General features: G+C 43.3%; 1 protein-coding gene across 1 annotated transcript in view; it reads right to left on the reverse strand.

Annotated features, from left to right (window-relative positions):
- CNTNAP2 (contactin associated protein 2) overlaps window positions 1–21,845 on the reverse strand; it is a 1,530,550-nt gene that overhangs the window by 62,836 nt on the left and 1,445,869 nt on the right. The window contains exon 21 of the mRNA XM_033098968.1: window positions 18,575–18,668. Within this exon, the coding sequence (XP_032954859.1) occupies window positions 18,575–18,668 (94 nt within the window). The remainder of the gene's footprint in view (window positions 1–18,574; window positions 18,669–21,845) is intronic.

Here is a 21,845-nt window from a genome sequence, read left to right on the forward strand (position 1 = left end):
TCCTGTGGATCCTCTTCAGTGCTTCCTCACAGTGACAGGACAAGGAACAGCCTTCTACCACTAGTCTTGACTCCTCACCGCTCCATGGACCCCCTGGGGTAAGGCTGCTCACTTGTGCCCAAACCACCCACCTGCGTGGAACCCACGCCTATGTCTGACGTTTTCGTAAATGGATGTTGACCAGCTAATATGCTGATGCTCTCCAAATGCAATCAATATTTAATCAAAGTACCAAACTACCATGAAACTATGAAGTTTTTCCCTACATTTATATTTCCCCCTCCCCATGTCTCTATGTATTTTCCAGAGAGTAGGAAATCTGATTCATAACTTCATGTCTCCCTAAAGTAAGCCTGTTCCCTGGGAATCCTTGGAACGTGGCTACATTATGAAATGTCAGGTTTTAAAGCTCCAGTGTCAAGGATTTCCCATAGCCAATCTCATTTAGCACTTCCCTGCTCTCTTAGAGAAAGAGAACAATTCAGCAAAAACAGTTGGAACAGCTTTTCCCTTTCCACATCCTGCACCCTTTCTCTAAAGATGTGTGTCTCTGAAAAAATCCTTTATTTCTGTGCAGCCCTCTCAATGTAATTTCAAGGACAGAGGCCTTTTGGTGAGAACATTACATTTAGGAGAGATTTTTTTCTTTTCTTTCTTTTTTTTTTACCTCCTTACATCCGTCTATATACAGCATCAAATCAATTCCTCTGGTGATTTTCATTATTTGGTGTTAGCTTTCCAAAACGTATTTAAATACTTTTTCTTAAGTGAATAAATGAAAAAAAAAATTTCTCTGCCAGTTGCTCACAGCATTTTCTGTGTTTGTAGGGAGCTTATGTTAAAAAGTTACTGACTAATTAGCAAAGACTAATAATCATTTTGTGCATTTTTAAAGCATGTGAAACTTCCAGTCAGCCACACGTCCAATATTCATTTTGACCTGTGACACAATTACGTTGGGGAAATGAGGCAGGAACTGAAGCCCAAGAGAAGTGAGGTGCTCAAGGTCCGACACGGTGGTGCTGGTGGCCACAGTGATTACTGATGGCATCTGTGTGCCACTATGAACAATGCAGAAACGTGTGGTCACCCGAAGCACTTCCTGTCCTGTGTGGAAATACAGTGCAGTCTGAGCTGGCTTTGCACATCCTTCTCCTCCATCACACTTTATCGAAGTGGCTGCCTTTAGTTCCTAACAAACCACGCCCCTTGCTCATTCTGTTCCCTTCTCCTTGCTCTCCCATTCTCTTCAGCTGGCTACTTTACTCATTCTTTTAAAAATAGAAAAATAAAACGGTTAAATAAACAGTTCTCCAAGGATTGTTAGAAATGGTTATACAATTTTCTATGTTCTGCCCTCTGATTCCTCCCCTCACCAGGCATTTTCAACCCGTTAGGCTGATTAAAAAATTTTCTTCCATATCTCCAAATGACACAGTAATTTTACAATTTCATGAGGTTTCATTTTCAGGCATTATCTGTTGATCTACCAATATGCAAGGTGAGGATTTAGCTTTCTGTTACTCCCGTACCTCTCTAATGACAAGCACCATTCTTTCTAAACCAGCTAGATTATAATTTTGGTGAGATCCAAATTTAGTTTTTGTATTATTAAGAACATGCAAATGCTATTTATGCTCCACTATATTGCTTGCTATGATTACGTGTGCTTTTCCGAAACTTTTGCTTTTCTTGAATTTTTTTTCTTTTTAAAATTTGTTTAATTTTCCTTTGGTCATCTGTGTCCTCCTCCCATCCTTGGTCTCCAATGAGAAAGAACAGCAGCTCTTGGTAACTGAGACCTGACTGGGCACGCGCCGTCAGGTCACCGTGTTCCCCTGAACACATACCATTTCACACAGAACTGTCAGGCAAGGTCACTCTGTGATCTTGGTAGGGTGAGGCAATGAGGTCACTGCACAGTCACGTCTCAGCATAGACAAAAGACATATCCAGACAACAAAAATAAACAAACGTATCCGTTTCCGGCCTAATACCTGTACCTACCTTTTTTCTTCCCACTACAGCTTTAGCACTGCTTGGTTCCTATTATGTTCTAGATAAAAATACCAAGCGTCCAATCACAGAAAGACCATCTTATCCGGAGCCCACTCCTGCTTCTTTGAACCCTCCCTCTTCAATCACCAAACACAACTCAAGCCCTATGAAAAGTTCTTTCAGCACCTCTCAGATGCCCCTGGGGTCCCCAGGGTGTGCCACCTTCCTTGCGGCAAGGAGGCGCTAAACCCCGATTTCTTCTAGCACCGTTGGGTTCCTTGTGGTCCGTGGCTGTAACGTATCCACCCAGTGGAGGTTCCCCCAATATCCATCCGAGAGCCTTAGTGCCTTGGATGGGAGCCCTCAACTCACTCATTTTAGTGGGCAGAGCTGAGGCCCTCGGTGTCTCCAGCTGTTGGAAGGACCGCCCTGCCCGTGGCTGGGAGACCTGAGCCCCGATATTGTGTTGAGGCCTTTCATTTTAAGAGCTATGGGTCTCTCCCTTTCTACCTCTTTCCTCCCTCCTTCCCTTTCTCTCTGTGTCTTTCCTCTCCCCTCCCCTCCACGCCTCTCCCCTCCCCTCCCCTCCACGCCTCACCCCTCCCCTCCCCTCCACGCCTCACCCCTCCCTTCCCCTCCACATTTCACCCCTCCACTCCCTTTGTTATTGTCATCTCCCTGGCTGTAATAACTCTCTTTGGTGTATATACATATGACAAAATGGGTCTTCCTGAATCTAAACTTTAATCCCCTCTTTTTGCAGAAGGAGGATATTTGCTTTTTACAGTGGTAATCTCTTAAATGTCTGAAGTTGTTCCCTTCTCACTTCTTTTTTCCGTTCCTCCCCCTCTCTTTTTCTCTCCCTCTCGGGAGATTTTAAAAACAATCGATTAAAATAATCATCCTGTCTTATATGTGCACTTTAAGAATTTCTACTCCAGGTTAACTGTCAAAAATGTCTAAAAGACAGAAAAAAAATGATTGAACTGTGTTTCTTCTGTGGACACTGAAAAGTGCATTTACAAAATAGCTTTTGTTACTATAGTTACAAGTTAAGGAGGAAAGGGCTCGTTCCAAGATAAAAGAAGAGCCTGAGCTTGATGCAGAGTCTTTAAATTTAGTTCCTCATATAAAAATAATATCAGCATAATGATTTGGTTTCTACAAGATCAAGGTTAAATTTCTTACAATTTAAAGTTTCTAAATTTCCTACATTATTCTTGTGAGTTAAATAAATCATTTATGAGTTAAATACATCATCACTGTTTTCATAACATTAAAAATGTATATACACACACATAATTGTATTCAACGAAATGGAAAGGTAATAATAGATTCTTAAAGTACTTAATTTTGTGAAATTTTTAAATGGTCGGTGTCAGAAGGATTCATTATGTTAGTGATAATTGTAATTCCTCTATCTTTAACTTTAAGACCTTAGACAAATGGTTTAATTAATAACCTTTGGTACCTAGACAATATACAAGAATGAAACAGATACAAATCTAGGATGCTGTGAGTATTTAAACATAACATGTGCTTTCTATTGATTGAGAAAAGGAACTCATTTATATTCTGCCTATAACACAGAAAATAGGCACTGGTTATAATACACATTATACATTTTCATTAGTGACCCCTGAATTTTCATCATTAATGAAGTTATCTTAAAAAGTGTGGTTTGTCATCAAAGGAAAAACGTCTTTGAAAAAATAAAGTAGGTTTTAAAATGCTTGTGTGAAAGTAGGCTCACCGTCAGCAGATGCTTCTGCTGATGACACCATGCATGCGTGCAGGGAGGGAGGACATGTCAGCTGCCAGTTGCTGCCTGCCCAGCAGTGTTTCTATGGCACGCCTCCTCTGGTAAAGAAGCACGTCTGCATAAAGAGAACAAGGGAGGTTGTCCATGCAGCCAACGTCTGGAGAACCTGGCCTGAGGGAGCTGTCCCATGAGGCACCGCGTGGCAGACAGCAGATTGACGGACTGCCTGTTTTGGTGCTGAGTGTGTGTGTGTGTGTGTGTGTGTGTGTGTGTGTGTCTGCACACAATCGATCATCTTGTTTCTAAGAATGAGTAGAAGTGAGAGGAATCTGGCATGCATCCGAGTTTTATGAGTTAGGGTGAATGAGAGTGGGTGAAAACAACCATAATTCAGTATTTGTTGGCTGCACCCCAGTAGAAGACTGCTTCAAATTTTTGTTATTTCACCTTGGGGGTAGGAATCTGTTTTACAAAGTCTCATGAGAGCTGTCCCTCTGAGATGTCATAGTGACATGTAATCTTGTCATTCAGGTCACTGCTCATACAGAGAACTGACTGGTTTTGCTTTTGAAAGCACACGTGTGGGTCAGCATCCACCCCCTTCTTCTCACTCTTTGGTCCCTTCAACCTTCTTTTTCCAGAAAAGAGTCACTGTCTCTCCTCTAAATCCTCCCACGATGGTTCTTTAAGTACAGCTATGGAGGTCACAGTGACCTTCTTGGGACTTGGGGACAAGTGGATTTTTTGAAGATACAAAAGATGGATGCAGAAAATGGTGCGCCTCTGGAAGACTGGGGCAATCACAGGGAGACAGACATGCTAGCGAGAGATCCCTTCACTTTCGGTTCAGTTCTCTTCTCTGGTGTCTCCAAAACTTAATATACAAACTTGGGTTTTTTTTTCTTCTTTTGTCACGGAAGACGAAGATATTTTAATCTGTCCTTATTAAAAAGTTAAAATAAAATGAACAGGAAGTTTACAAACAGGTCCCTACGCCAACCTCAAGCATATAGAGGTTGTGCAAGAAATACTTGCCAAATTTAATTGAACCGTGGTGTGTGAGTCATTTCTCTGAACCTTAAAAGTGTTCAGTCTTGGTGGAAAGGTTTTGCAGATATCTCAAATGAACTGGCTCTGCCTGACTCTTTTGGAAAGGAAGCACGGGAAATGATTGCAACAATTTTCAAAAATAGATAGGGACAATTCAGTAACCTACAATATGAATAGAACTACAGAAAATGCAAAAGTAAATTAATTATTGGTGTGTTTTCTCCTCCACAGTTTAATTTAATAGTATTACATTATCTTAAAAAGGATATACGCATTTGTTAAAAACAGTTGCTTGGGGTTCATATGATTATAAATGTGAGTCAGCAAAAGGAAGGCCAATATAGCACACGTAGCATGAAATGAAAACACTTAATTGGTGGCACCCAGTTTGCCACTGACACTAACTAGTCAAAGAACTGTGAGCGTCATACAATTACGAGCAAAGCTGAGCAACTGTTTCTCTTTACGACTTCCACTTTTTTCCTATCATGGTTGTTCAAACTTAGCTTCTTGATTTTTTTTTTTAACCCTCAGCAAAACAAAGTTGCAATATTATCCAGCAATACAAAGAAATGAGCTATCAAGCCACAGAAAGACACGAAGGAAACTTAAATGCACATTACTAGGTAATAGAAGCCAGTTTGAAAACACTTCATACTGTATGATTCCAACTAAATGATATTCTACAAAAGGCAAAACGATGGAGACAATAAAAAGATCAATGGTTGCCAAGCGCTGGGGTGGGGGGGGGGGAGGAAAGAATAGTTGGAACACAAGGGATTTTTAGGGCAGTTAAACTATTCTGTATCATACTATAATGGTGGATAAAAGTCATTATACGTTCATTGAAATCCATAGAAAGTAAACACAAAGAGTGAACCCCAATGTAAACATGGACTTTAGTTAATAATATTGTATCAATATTTGTTCACCATTTATGACACAGAAACTATGTTGTGGCAAGTATGTAATACCAAAAATAATTGGTGTGGCAAGATGTTAACAAAAGGGGAAAATGCATCCATGTAGGGTAGGGTGAGAGGGGTATGTGGAAGTCTCTGCACTTCCCCTCAATTTTTCTATAAACTTAAACTACTCTAAAAAAATAAGGTCAATTAACTAAATTTAAAAATGGCTGTAAAATCAAACCTTCAACTACTAAGCCACATGATCATAAATCATTTTCAAGACTGGGTCACTTTGTTTTAAATTAATAACATGACTCCATTTCTACCTCATATTAATTAATTTTAATTTACATAACCTTACTATTAAAAAAAGAACTGAAAGATTTTACATGTTTTAGGGCTTGATTCACATGACTAATAGTAAGGAAAATCGATAAAAACCTAGTGTTTTAAAAAATACTAATGAGGCTGACAAAAATTAATTTACGCATATGATTTGTGTTGAACCTGTGCTTCTTGATTGATTTCTTTCCTCCTTACCTCCTACTGTACTTCCTGTATTCACTAGGATTGTGAAGCCAGGTCTTTCTGTGTGTGGGTAGCTTGGGCTGTCCCTGTATGAGGGTTCCAGATGGCCTGGAGACTTTTACTGGTTGAAAAGTGTGAGGACACTAGGATTGATGTGGGGAGACGGAGGGAAAGGAGAGAGGAGAGCGCAGTGTTATCCGAGACTGATCTGACCCCCATTTTGAAACGTCAGATAAGTATACTATGTTCATCTTCCAGGGTCTTTTCTCTTTCATAAAACAAACACAGACAAAGAAGCATAGAAAGATTGGCCTGGGAAACTGGTTCCCCCATTTACGAGCTATGTGACTTGGCACATGTCGATTTAAGTAGGTACGTAAGCTGAGTTTAGAAAGCACTCAACAGACAGCATTTCTCGTTTTATCCGCTTAGCTACTTTAGACGCGACTAAAGGACAGTCTGTTAAATAAAGTTGACTCTTTGTTTCTGATTTATAACTTTGCTTTGTCCTCTGAGCTTATACTTTGAATGTTAATCCCTCATGGACACTAAAGATGGAATAACAGTTTGAGAATGAATTTATCTGGGAGAAGTAGTGTGAATTATGAATTAAGAAATATTGAAAAGTTTCTTTTATAAGATTAACTTGTGAAGATATGCACCCTTTATGGTTTTGAACAGCAACATTTAAAAGCAGAAAAAAATAAATCGTAGATTACAGAGAGTCTATCTGTCTTATTTCCAGAGCATGGAGGTGTCACATTCAAAATCTAGCCATCCTTGCTGCCAGAAAACATAACAGTTATGAGAAATATCTGCCGTAAACACTTAATGCTTTTTCTTACAGCAGGATTATTCACACTCTATGGAGTTTTAGGAGATGCATAACTTCTCCAAGCAAACACTTACTTTTCTATGGCTTCTCTATCCTTCCTTCAAGTGTTATTGAAAAGTCTGCAAGGAGGCCAGCCTTTCAGAACACAGCCCTACAGCAGCTGGAGGAATGTCTAAAGCACCAACTTATTGGCTAAATCTGCGTCTTCTGTCCACCTTTCATTGTGTTTTTTTAGTTTGTCCTTCAGAGTAGCTCAGTGAAGAGTGACTTGATTTCTTTTCATTCTAATGTATTAACCATCAAGGTCTCCAGGAATTAAATTCTAGGCCATCAGCAAGACTACACAAAGGATCTTTGTAGCCCAGACTCCATGCTCCCAAACATGCCATGTTCTCCTTCCCTGGGTGCTAAGAAGCAGCGATGCTGGATGGCAGCTGATGTTTGTGCTGCGGGAGGCACCATGGAAGGTGGCAGACTCGCGGGAGAGGATCAAATTCTACCTGGGTGACCTTGGGTGGGCCGGTTCCTCCACTTTGTTGAACCAGTCAAAGGTGAAATGTCATATCCCTGCCTAACATGTCTGGAGGATTTACTATGTGCCAGGTACTGAGAAGTGCTTTACATCAGGACACCAGTTTAAATCTTCTCCATAAGGTGTATGCCATCATTACTACTATTACCCACATTTTTTAAGTCAGGAAACTGAAGCTCAGACATGCAGGAAACCTGCTGATGCTCCATTAGCAGGCAGGACAGCTGGAGTCCGGCGTCTGACGCCAGAGTCTGCATTCTTAACCTTCACTCTCTGTGATCTCTTCTTCCAGCCTAAACTTTCTTAAAAGATTTGCTTTTACGGCTGTTTCATCTGGATGCTGAGAGTGAGTTTTTAGATCATTATGCTGTAATCATTAATTGTACTACTCAAAGACCCATTTGGGTGGCAAGCAAAGATGACTATGACACTGACCGTGTGCTATTTTGGAAAGGACATTGAACCAACCTATGTGATCCTGGGCTAGTCACTTACCTAAGTGGGCTTCGTTTTCCTCAGCTGTGCTATGACATGGTTTAAATAAATGATTTCTTAGGGCCTCCTATGAGTCTATGAAAGTAATAAATAATCAAAAAAATCCCACGAGATTTCTAAGAATGACAGTTATTAAGGCAATTAAAAAAGAATGAGAAGCTAACCTCAAAACTGTAACTCACTGGGCAAATTCCTTCTGTGTACAAGGTTTGCTTCAGCCTTGCAAAGACAGTGCACATTAAGAGTGTGTTAAATTTTCTTTAGGACAGGAAAAATTAAATATAAGTGCTTCTCTTCAGTTTTAATATTGTTTCTCACCTATCACTTACATAAGCTTTCTCATCAGTGTTTTACTTCTTCTTTAATCATTATAATAAAAGCCAAAGGCAACTAAGCAGAAATTCCAATTAACTATTTGCCATTTGTTCATTTATCAATTTTGCTGCATCCTCCTCTGAGGAGGCAGAGAGCAACCCCAAAGCTGGGACTCTGCCAGCAGGGACTCTTTCTGAAAGTGGTAGCAGGCAGCTCTGTCTACCACGTTTTCCTCTGTCTCCATTTTTAGAAATGCATTATATTAATCATGCCCTTCAATAACAACTCTGAAAGAACTGCAAAATTCTAAGCTGTCAATAAATATTTAATTCCTGTACATTTCCGAGTCTCTAGTGGTGAAGGCAGGAAAGTCAAGAGTGAACAAGGAGATGATGCTGGGATCCTGGCACGTCCCTCTTCCTTGTGGGTCGGCCCTCTGTGGGTCTGAGGAATTAGCTCGTCGGAGCCACTAACCCCTGCCCAGGAAGAAATGAGTCCAGATCTTCTTTGACTTCTATTACTTTTTTAAAATTGAAATCGGTATTGAGGTCATTGCAGAATCACATGCGGTTGTAAAAAAATAATATAGACAGATCCCTTGTATATTTTGCCCGGTTTTACCCAAAGGAAACATTTTGAAAAACTATTGTTATCATGTCACAATCAGGATACTGAGATTGATAGTATTCAAAGATCTTATTCAGACTTTGTACTCATTTGTGCGCGTGTGTGTGTATTTAATTTTACACAATTTTATCACCAATATAGATTTGTGTATTTACCACTGCCACAAAGATAATAATTCTAATACCACAAGAATCCCTTGTGTTGCCCTTTTACACCCCAAACCATGGCCGCTCTTGCCTCCTCCCTCCCACCCCTGTCACTAACCACTGGCAACCACTGATCTGTCATTTCTAAAATTTTGTTGCTTCAGAAATGTCATGTAGGCGAAATCATTAGTTATGCAACCTCTTGGGACTGGCTTCCCCCACCTCAGCATAACTCCCTAGAGATACATCCAAGGTATTTTGTGCACCAATAGTTTGCTCCTTTTTGGTCACTGAGTAGTATTCCACGGCATGGATGGAGGGACCACCTGGACTCTTTTCCATGGAGCTATATTCTGAAATGGATTAATATGCTTTCCTCGTGTGTCTTTCTGAGTAACGACCCCTGTCCGAGGCAACCTGAGACATCCATCTGCCTGAGGACGGGGTGGGGTCTGGGATGGGGAAGGTGGAATTCGTTCTGGGCAGGGTCGTTTCTGACATGTGCCACAGGACAGGCACCACTGGGAGGGTATGGCATGTGACCCAAACAGAAGTCTTAATCTTTATCTCTCAATCCCCACACGACTTCCCTCCCAGTGTTTCTCTTGGTAAATAGCACCACCATTTACCCAGCGATTCAGGCCAGAAACTTGGGGAACCATCTGTGATCTCTTGCTCACCCACTGCACCCAATCTATCACCAAATACTTCTGATGCTTCCCTCACTATGTTCCCATTCCAGATACTTCTCACAGGATGACCACTGGTATCACTTTGGCGCAAGACCACTTTCTCCACCTGGACTCCACACTGGGACTCTCCCGGCCTCCGTTGTCCATCCTGCCCCTACCCGCTCGCCCCAAGATAGTTAATACGGCAGCTGAAACGACACTTGTAATGTTGGAGTTGGATCAGAAGCTTCTGCAGCATCCCATCTCACTTAGAACAAAGGGCAGACTCTCCACAGGGGCCTCCCACCTGCACCGTCTGGCTGCTGGCTAGGCCTCCGATCTGTCCCTTACCTCTCTGTCCGGCCATCACCGCCTGCCAGCCACACTGGCTTTCTTGCTGTGCCCTAAACAAACTGAGCACGTCTCTACGTCAGCCTCCCAGGCTTCACTTTGCCATCCAGTCTTCCTGCAGTGCTTCCTGCACATGTCCACTCACCGCCCTCCCTCTCTGCCTGTAGGCCTCTGCTTAAATGCACCTCCTCTGAGAACACTTCCTGGCTATCTTCACACGCTCTTCCCCAGTCCTTCTTTATTTTTCTTCATAGCATTTATTACTAATGTTATGCTTCACAATTATTTTCTCAGTCTTTGTCTGTGCCCACTGGGATGCATGCGTCATAAAGGCAGGGCCTTTCTCTGTTTCAGTCATGGTTCTCTCCCTCTCACCTGGTATATGGACGCTTAGGAGTGAATCAATGATTTCCCCCAATCCCTTTCCTTGTCCCAAACCCACCAAGGACTGAGCAGGTCATGGAGTTTTCTGGTGGTACAGAGACAGTAGCCCCGCTTCCAGCTAACGTGGGGGACATGTGAGGCTGTTTCTTCGTTGCGGGTGAATTTGATAAAAGGGGACGCAGTAGATTGCATTCATGTCCCCCAGTTTTCTCTCTCCCTCTGTGTCCTTTGCCATGTCACTTTGCTGTACTGTCCCTCCCACTGAACAAGCATCCATTTCCCTTCTCCTTGACTCTGAATTTGGCCATGTGACTTACTTTGGACAACGGCATGTTAGCAGGCGTGATAAGACGAGCGGCCTTGTGCTCTGGGCCTCTGCCTTTGGCTTGAGATGACTATGCCTCGCTAGCGAATTCTGCGTTCCCAGGAGAAGGATGACAGGTGTACCACGAGCCATTTGACCCTTACCTCGCCCACAGATTAGTGAGAGAGAAACGATTACTGTTTTAAGCCACTGCGTTTTGGGATTGTTTCTTACACGGCACTCTTTTTTTTCTTTTTCTTTTTTTTTTCAGTAGCTGATACAGGAAGTAAAAGCAAAGCTTTTTTTCTTTTTTTAAAGCTCGAGAGGACTACGCCAAAAAAGACAGAGAGGGAGAGAGGAGAGCTAAGCTTTGATCCAGAGTGCAGAAGTGTGTTTGCTAAGGGTGAGAGAGAGGGCTGCGGCAGGGGGCTCCGGACGCTGGAAGAACTCTGCTGTGGGGGGATCCTGCACCAACACGGCCAGCCCAGCCTTGGTGGGAGGGGGAGGAGGAATGAGCAGACAGGATCTCGGGCCTCACGAGCCTCTCCTTCTTTGAGGAGTGGATCCTGAGATGAAGCCGATGGGTCTCCCATGCGGCTGCCTTGTGGTGCTGGTATCTGCTGTAGGGAGGGTGAAGGACACGGCAGAGACTAGGGGTCTGTCTCAAGTGAGAGCTGAGGGGACAGAAGAAAGCAAAGGGAGAGATGGCATGATCCTGGGCGCACGGCCTGAGTCAGAGGGACTCTATGACTATCCGGCACAGATCCACCATTCAAGGCCAGAAGAGCTCCCGGCGACAGGCGGACACAGGATCCTGGGCTGGTGGCCAGCAGAGGGCAGGTCATGCAAACTCAAGGATCAGCATGAATCCAGGTGTCTCCCCGTGATGATGTCAAAAGAACACTAAAGCTGCGACTTCTCACTGCCCGTCCCCTGCTATATTTTACACCGCTTGCCACCATCTTTTAGAAGGAGGCAGGGGTGGGGAAGGCCACTTGAGAGACTGAACATTTTATTCCAGAGGGACAGAGCACAGCCAGAAGTCACTGTTGAAATGATCATGTCAGACTCAGCTGTCAACCACACTGGACAGTTTGTTTATCTGCCCTTGACGTCCAGAAGGAATATCAGATCATCATCGGCGAATAAGGACACTGCATTTTCTCTACATACCCAAGTTGTTTTCTGCATGAAAACGTGCGACTCTGTTATAACCATAGCAACCTCCAATTTGGTCTCCCTGCAGCCTCTCGCTCACTCTGTTATGCATTTCCCCCTCTGCAGATGGTGTTATCGTTCTCAAGTCTCAATCTGATCAGGTTATTCTCCTGTTTAAAAAAATGCTTCTAATATTTGCCAATGATATATCTGACAAGGGGATGATACCCCAAATTTATAAAGAACTCATACAACTCAAGACCAAAAAAACAAACAATACAGTTAAAAAATGGGCAGAGGACCTGAACAGACATTTCTCCAAAGAGGACAGACATACAGATGGCCGACAGACGTGGAAAGATGGTCAATGTCCCTGAGCGTTGGAGAAATGCAAATTAAATCCACAACGAGCTATCAACTCACACCTGTCATCAATAAATCAACAAACGATAAGTGTTAGTGAGGATGTGGAAAAAAGGTATCCCTTGTGCGCTGTTGATGGGATTGCAAATTGGTGCAGCCACTATGGAAAACAGTATGGAGGTTCTTCAAAAAATTAAAAATAGAACTACCTTATGACCCAGTAATTCCACTTCTGGGTGTTTACCTGAAGAAATCCAAAACACTAATTCAAAAAGATATAGACACCTCTCTGTTCATTGCAGCACTGTCTATAATAGCAAAGATATATAAACAACCCAAATGCCCATCAACAGATGATTGGATCAGAAAGAGGTGGTTCATATATACGATGGAATATTACTCGGCCATAAAAAGAATGAAACCTTCCCATTTGCAACGACATAGATGGACCTAAAGGGTATTATGCTCAGTGAAATAAGTCAGACAGAGAAAGACAAATACCATATGATCTCACTTATATATAGATAGAATCTAGAGAACAAAATAAACGAACAAACACAACAGAAACAGACTTAGATACAGAGAGCAAACTCATTGGTACCAGAGGGGAAGGGGCTGAGGGCTGGGCGAAAAAGGTGACGGGATTAAGAAGTACAAGTTGGCAGTTACAAAATAGTCATGGGGATGTAAAGCGCAGCACAGGGAATAGTCAGTAATATTGTAATAACTGTGTGTAGTGCCAGGTGGGGACGAGACCAGTCACAGGATCGCCGCATAAATTATAGAAATGTCTAACCACTACACTGTACACCTGAAACTAATACAAAATAATATTGAATGTCAACCGTAACTGAAAACAAAAGAAGTAAATAATTTAAAAAACGCTTCTATGACACCCTTCCCACCCCCAGGAGAACATCAAAGTCTTAGCCATGACTTGTAAGTATGTCCAGAGCCCTGCCTTATGCCTCTGCATTCAGCTCTGGCTCCAAAGACCCCTGGCTGTGAGGCCTGTGCTCTGTGCTTTCTCGGGCGGAGGGGAGAGCAGGCTGGGTGGGAACGCAGGGGCAGGGCTGGCGAGCTGGGGCTGCTGGGCAGTGAACACTCCTGGACGCAGCCCTGACCCAGCCGCACTGGGAGGAGGGAGCCCTGCCCCTGGCTTCCGCCTGCCTTGGGGGACACTGAGGCATGGTCTGCACTCGCCCACAGTCTCCGGGCGGTCCTGGGCTCTGGCCGCCCACGATGGCGAGGGGCCAGAGAGGGCTCACTCCTTGCCCTGTTGCATTTCTCCGCTCCCCTACGAATATTTCCTGGGATCCTCTCCCAAATAAACTTGCACTTAACTCCTGTCTCTGTGCCTTCACTTCATCTCCCCACCTCCTTGCCTCTTCTCCACCAAGAGGCTTCTTCTTCTTGCCTGGAACCTGGGCTGAAGCTGTGATCTCAGGACTCCTCTTGGGAGAACCCCAAATGAGGGAGGTGATCATACCATTTATCACTCTACGTCGGGTCCCAATTTTAGTGAGAATGTGGGCACTGCTGATAACTCACGCTTGTCCGGGCAGGAGGAAACTGGGACTGCCCTGGGCAGATTGGGACTTCCGGACCTACTTATAACGCCTCCTGTGAGGGGTACCTTCTTCCCTGCTGCTGCATGATTCTCACTGGCCTCTTCTCACTCTGGTTTCAACCATTTGGAACGAAACTTGCTGTGGTTCCTCAGATTCTGCTCCCAGCACATGGTGTTTCCAGAGATGGTTGCAATTCCCCCACCTGACATGCTCCTTTGGTGAGACTTTGCCACGAAGCCCTCAAGAAGCAGAAGTCTGCTTCTCCTGTCCTGGAATACCGACTGCAGCCAGATTTGGGCTGCCGGGCAGAGGGATGCGTGTAACTGCCGACCCCTCCAGTTCTCCTTTGGGGTTTGGAACGCTCCTTCTTAGCCCCCGGCTGCAATGCAGGGAGCAGCCCCTGCCACCGAGCGTGCGGGGGGCACGTTAGGGAGGACTGAGAGCCCCCGGCTGCCAGTCTCAGCTGGACTCGTGGGCAGCCCTGTCGCTGAGGCCACTCTGGACCATCCAGCCACCCTTCCACCCCAGCCGACACCACAGGAAGCAGAAGAGCCACCTCGTCAGACCACAGACTTGTACAGAGTGAGTGTCGCTCAGCTACGAGGTGTTGGGTGGACGGTACAGCAGCAGGGAACTGAAAAATCTCTCCTCCACGGCGCCCGGTTCCTTCAACTCAATACTGCCATCCTGGAAACAGAGGCTACCTGCTTACTAACGCGGGATGCATCGCGATGTGAGGAGCGGCGTGTCTTGCCATGCTTCTAAACTCACGTCTACAACACAGTGCTAACAGCATATGCTCTTAAGAAACTCCGAATGCAATTCCCCCTTTAGTTCTCTCACGGAACAGGAGGCCCTTCCTACTTTAATACGGCAGTTCTCCCTTTAAAAAAGAAAAAAAAAAGAAAATCACTCCCATCACAAATCTTACTGTTTCAAGAGTTTTAGGCTTTCTCTAATCCAGTCTCAGCCAATCCAGCCTCAGAAAACTCCTCAAAGTACAGGACAAATGTCCATTTCGTCTCTGTTGAATACTCAGTAACTACGTGTCCACTAACTCAAAATAGCGGCCACTCATTTTTTAACGTCTCTCACTATTAGGAGTTCTTTCGCACAGAGAACGGAGACCTTCCTCTCACTGGTCTCCTTTGTCCTGCTGGGTGAGCCTCCACAGGCCTAATCCTTTCTTCACATAGCTGTCGTCAAAGATCGAAAACAGATCCTCTTACTTTTCCTAAATCATGTCTTTCTCTGGATAAAGTGTCCTCAGGTCTTTTGAGTTTCCCTCTATGGTTTCTTTGTCTAATCTAGTCTTCTCCCCTGATGATTAATGTCATATTAAACTGAGGTGCTGAGGACGTCCCAGCTGACATCTAACACTACTTCCTGCTCTGGACACGACTCTCTTTTGAAGGCAGGCCAGTAACTGTATTTATTTCAAAGTCAATCACCACATAATGTTGGCTCCTATAAAACTCTCCATCAGTCTTCCTCATGATTTCAGGACTCTTCCATCTTCTACTTATGTGTTTTTTTTTTTTTTTTGGGGGGGGACTAAGTGCAGGAGTTAAGTTTATCTTTATTATATTTCACCTCATTATTTTTATCTTGTCTTTCTAGCCTGTCAAGATACTTTTGAAGTGTTTTTCATCATCCAGCTTATTAAACCATGCTTCTCAGCTTTGTGTCATTTGCAAATGCAATAAACATCCTATTTGTGTCTTTATACCAGGCATTGGTAGAAATGTCGAAGAACAGAAACAAAAACAAAAACACTGCGAGTAAACAAAAGACCCTGCTTCAGGCTTCCAACTATGCTTCTTCTCCTTGTATTAAAGATTTCTTGAGAGACGATTAAATCTGTTGCTGAAAATTAGATACACAAAGCTGATGACATCACTCAGCTAGAAAATGATACAAAAAATGGACATAAGTAGGTCTGTTGAAAGTTGTATTTTGTGAAGTTGTGTGTGCTGCTCGCGCCCCGACTTCTTGAAAAACTCAGAAATGTAATGACTCTTTCTAAAGTTCTGACGTTGGTGGAGAGCAATCACATTTTTATTTCCAGAATAAATTTCCCCCACTCCCTTTAGAAAGATCATAATATTTCCTCGATCAGCTATGCTTTCTTCCACCCTTTTACGTGTCCTTTTTCCAGCAGTACACATCAAAGAACTCATGTGAAGGCATATTATTTATTTAGATCCGTCTCCTTTTCCTTCCTTTATGAGATCAGTTTCTGATTAGCAGCTGACCTGGCTCAGCAACCACGTGGGGGCCTGATCTCCGGGGGTGTCCAAACCTCACGGGAGTACATGAGATGTCTGTTTGAAGTTCAGTCCATCTTTACACGTGAATATTTACACAGCTGGTGAATACACGTTGCTTGTTTCTCACTGAAGTTACATGTCGCTTTCAAAGGGAAACTTAAAAATACTCCTCCCCACGCCTGCTCCGACTAACGTCACCAACACGTAAGGAATGTGGCTTCAAGAGGTGGTCACAGCCTCTCAGGCACCCACGTGACTTCTTTGGTCCCTGCTGTGACTCCTTTCATTGTATTAACAAAGTTTATCTTCAGGGTATCAGGTCTCTTCCTTGTGTCTTCATCATTCTGACAGACGCAGGTGCTACGAGGGAACACTGCCCAACTCTTGGCATCACACGTCACTCGTTTCCAGTCCCAGCTCCACCACCAACGACCAGTGGGGGGACTTTACGCCAGGAGTTTTCATGGTGGTGACTTAGGCTTCCTGGGGGAACATCTGGCCATGTCTGGAGACATTTTCGGTTGTCACATCTGGGGGTGCTACTTGCATTTAGAGGGTCGATGTCACAGGTGTTGCCAAGCATCGTACAATGGACAGGACAGTCCCTGCAGCAAACAATTATCTGGACCCGAAAGGCAACAGTGCTGCTGTGGGGAAACCTGTTTTCATGAGGTAACTGCCGCTCTTTCTGAACCTTGGTTCCATCTTCGACACAGTAAGGTGGCAGTGGTCTGCAGAGCATTATACGCGCTTATGAATGTCTGGGCTCTACTTCACGGAACAGCCACTTCTGTCGCTAACCAGTGACATCACGTGCCTTTCGGCTGCAGCCCTGATGGCTCTTGACTCTCAGTGACAAGTTCTTTTGACCGTGGACTCTCTCAGAGAGACCTAGCTTCACAACTCTGCCCTACCTCATACTAGTGGAGTAACTTTGGCAAATCAACCTTCCTCAGCCTCAGTTTCCTCATCTGGAAAAGGAGAATAACAATCACAGGTCTTCTGTCATTGGACGGCTGTGATGTTTAGTTGTCACACTGACACATGTAAAATGGTTAACGCAATGCCTAAGACACAGTAGGTGGTCAGTGAGGTTTTGCCCTCATTCCTTTTCTGCTTCCTCACGGCTGTTTCACTGAGGACCTGGGCTTTTCCTCTGGGGCCTCATGGAAACTCTGCTTGCCTGCCGTCTTGCCTGGTGCTGGGCTCCTGGTTCTAAGGCCAGGAATACTTTTTGCTCTTGGCCCCTCTCTGGCCTAGGATACAGAGCTTATCCCTCACATGCTCAACCTCTGCTGCCAAAGTCTTCTTTTCCTGCGTTTCTCTTTTCACTGGTAAGTCAACCATCACAGTAATTAGCAGCATAGAGGTATCTGACTGTCTGGGTTTAAGTTTTGGTCCCACCATTTATTAAACAGGTGGCCTTGGGCAATTTATTTAATCTATCTGTGCCTCAGTTTTGTCATCTGTAAAATGGAGATAATAGTCTTGATTATCTCATGTAATGGCGATGAAGATGAAATGAGTTCATGTATATCTAAAGTGCTTAAAATGGAGCTTGGCTTGCAGTAAGTGCTGTGTAAGTGTATATTCTTGTTATTTTGATTATACGTTGGGTCTCCTGTTCTCTCATTAGCATTCCCCCACCCGTTGTTTTAAATGAATGTTTTTTACGATTAATACCGTTCTGATCACCACTAACCACTGAACACAGAGTCACCTTCTCTTCGGCCAGCACATTACCCACCATCTTACTATTTCCATTTGGGGTTCACAACACATGTTCTCATAGTAAAAAAAACAAAACAAAACAAAAAAAAACATTGGCTTTACATGAATCATTTAAAAATACTTAATTATGTCAATATGTTAATCTAGCGAGCACTGACGATCAATAGTAAAGGAAAGGGCAACGGTGACTCTTAAAGCCACCATCACACACCGGGGAGGATGTTCTGTCACCATTTTCCAACTCGCCTTCTGAATTGCCGACAATATCAGGTGAGATATTCTCCAGAGTGAGAGGAAGAGAGAATCACGTTGACATGCTCCGCATATGAAACAGTTAACTTACATGTTGTCAGCGGGTGGCGGTCTTTCATAACCAATGAGCAGATGTTACAGGAAGGAGCTGGGAGCTGACACTTGCCTTCACGCGTGTTTCAGTTTATGTCACACACCACACAATGCAGGTTCCATCGCCATCACTGACTTAGGAGCCTCGACCACCAATCACAATGTGTTTCAAAGGTGAATTAGCAGCTTTAAAATCTACGACACACGAGCCATTTGCCCCAAATTCTTACCTATAACTTTTCCTAGAAAGAGCGACTTGGGAGAGTTGAACAGGGTGTCAGATGAACTTGGCAGATGGTAACTCACAGAAGGATAATGATCCAGCTGCAGGAAGAAAACAAGAGTCACTTGTAGAAGAATGTCACTAGCCTGCACTGGAGTCAAATCTTCCTGGGGGGATGATGACATTTCCCTTTGAAATTGGTTTCGGGATATCTTATTTCCTCAGTGTTGACTCTGAAATACCAGCCTGAGGAAACAGGAAGTCCATCTCCTCCTTTGCTGCAGTTATTTGAAAACAATTTGAACCTGGTAAGTGAAGACCCTTTATGAATTGTTCTCCACTGTATGCACATTTTCTGTGGATCATGTACTTGCTGGATTTAAGATCCTTGCTCATTTTAATAGAATGAAATCTGCTTGATTCAATCCCCAGGATTGACCTTTGAGATAGAAAATGCTACATCTATAGCAATGAATTTTCTTTAGGATCCTCTTGTTGCCCTGTTTTGGTGCTATCAGCTTATAGACCAATATTGATCTTCAGCATATATATACACACACACACACACACACACACATATTCAAATATGAATATGAACATATATTTTACATATGAATATAGGTATATGAGTATATATATTCAAATGCTGAGATTCAAGTTGGATAAATATACATACCGTGTTTCCCTGAAAATAAGACCTAGCTGGACCATCAGCTCTAATGCGTCTTTTGGAGCAAAAATTAATATAAGACCCGGTCTTATTTGGGTATAATATAATATAATATAATATAATATAATATAATATAATATAATACTGGGTATAATATAAGACTGGGCAATATAATATAATATGATATATATTATAATATAATACCGAGTCTTATAAGACCAGGTTTTATATTAATTTTTGCTCCAAAAGACGCATTAGAGCTGATGGTCTGGCTAGGTCTTATTTTCGGGGAAACACGGTAGTTTTCTTTCTTATCAAAATGAGGGTAAGTTCTTCCTGCCATAGGGCTGGGACATAAGAGGCCAGAGGAGACAAAGACACATTCCCACCAGCAGAGCTGTTTTTTCAGAGGGGAGATGAGCTGGCAGCAGAGGGAGGGGAAAATGAAGCAGATGGAAATAGCTTACATTTATGGCTGTGGGAACAATGCACATTTGTGATGACATTCGCCACGGACAAAGTGTCAACGATGGTGTCCCAGAATCACAGGACTTCTCTGGTAATTTTTGTCCCTACGTAGCTTTTCCTGCCTTAGCTGACTTTCAGAACCCATAATGTCTAGTAGTGTTTCCCCAGCTGTGAGCTCCTAGAGCTTTCTGCACTTCCTTGTATCCACCTGTGAAAACCCTCTTTTGTAACCTTTCGTTTTTCTGAAGTGAGTTTAATACCTGCTAAGGTAAGCATAAGGAAAGGTGTGGATCAGAAGAAAGCACTGCGTCCAGCTGTCCAGGACGGGTATTCCTGTGGGAACTGCGTACGAGCAGGACAGATTCCAGAAACTGGAACCACTCCTGAATCCTGGCCAATGGGCAGAGCTGCAGGAGGCCAGCCTGTTCTGGGGACCTCTAGAGGGTGGCAGGAAAGAGCACGAGGGAGGGAGCTAATCGCACTCTCCACGTTGAGAAGGAGGGGCTCTGAGGAATGATCGTCAATTATTCATGAGTACCTACACCTGAATCTTGAAATTGTTTACTAGAAACCTAGAGGTCATTGAAAAGCCAAGGTGAAGAGTCACATCTCAGGAGTTTGGGGAGTTTTCATGTGCATGGGTATCTGGTAATACTGTTTAACAAAAGTCCAAAAACACTATTAAAGCAAACACTGGCATGTTAGACCATACATTTGAGAAGTTTTTTCTTTTTTTAAAAAAAATAATTTCAAGTGCATCATTAATAAACACTTATTCTGGCCAGAGGATCTCAAATATTTCAAAGGCTGCTTGGTTTCTGTGGCTAAATAGTTGCTCTGGTTCCATCTAGGGGCACACACGGGTAACTGCTGCTGTCCCTCCGTCTGTTTCTGCTCCGTCAAAAAAGCTAACTGCAAAAAGCCAATGTAACTAACAGACAATTCCACAATGCTTCACAGTGATGATACCCCCTAAGTACTTCTTACAATTTAATCTATCTTGTTAGAGAACTTAAAAGAGACACAAACAATATATGCTCATTATAGAAAAATAATAGTACAGATTTGCAGAAAAAATACCATCTGGTTATAATTAATGTTAATTTTGTAGGAAGTCTTTCAGTTTCTTACAAAAATTGGATGGAACCCAACAACACATTGTTTTGCATTTACTTTTCATTACTTAATGATGCATTATGAAACTCCTTCTGTGCTATTGCATATACAACTAAATCATTATTTGCATGAAGGACCAGTATTCCATAGTATGTATAATCCACAATGTTTAAAAAGTATCAAATTTCTATGTTTAGACTTTCAGATTTCTTGTGCCTTTGGGCCCAGGACAGGGATGAGCACATAGTAGGTCCTCAATAACAATGTGTTGGCATTTGTTAGTGCAACTCTTCAAGCAGTGGGCACAGACATGAAATCGGTTCTTAGATGTGGTCTGACCTGCACCATGGAAATACCTTCCTTTTCCTGAACTGTTTCTATGGATCCAGACCAGATAGACTTCGCTTTTTTGGAGGTCATTTTACGTTATTTGTACTGAATTCACAGTACAATTAAATTCCTAGCTTGTCTGTATAGGTTACTTCCAGTTGTTCCCCTTCAGATACATCCACTCGTATATACATACATCTCTGAACCGGCTACCCCAGCTACATACAGGGACAGAATGGTAAGCTGCCAAGTGACGGTCCCCTGACCTGGCCCAACATTCTCAACTAGGGAAGGGAGAGGATCAGCAGCATTTTAAATATTTACATTTCAAAGAGAAAATGCATTAAATCGGATGAGGCAAGGAAAGCTCAACCTGAAAAGCCTAAGGACACGCATGTCACATTATATCGTCTCACTGTGTTGCCAGATGGCCGTCCCTTTTCAGATGAACCCTGCTGCATTTGTCATGGTAAAGCGTAATCACGTCAAGGTAATTTCTTTGGGGTCCACGTGAGCTATTTTGCTGCACACTTAGCGGGTGGTCATCCCACTGGCAGCTCTGGGGTACTAAGGACCTGTGTAATAGAGGCCCATTAAAACGAAAGACTGCAACTCCGTGTGCCTTGCGACAAGCGTGAGGGGACCCGATTGTGTTCAACACCCACCAGTAAGTCATTAAAAGCACCACCGATTT

This window comes from Rhinolophus ferrumequinum, chromosome 26 (assembly GCF_004115265.2).
Source record: "Rhinolophus ferrumequinum isolate MPI-CBG mRhiFer1 chromosome 26, mRhiFer1_v1.p, whole genome shotgun sequence".
Classification (NCBI taxonomy): Eukaryota; Metazoa; Chordata; class Mammalia; order Chiroptera; family Rhinolophidae; genus Rhinolophus; species Rhinolophus ferrumequinum.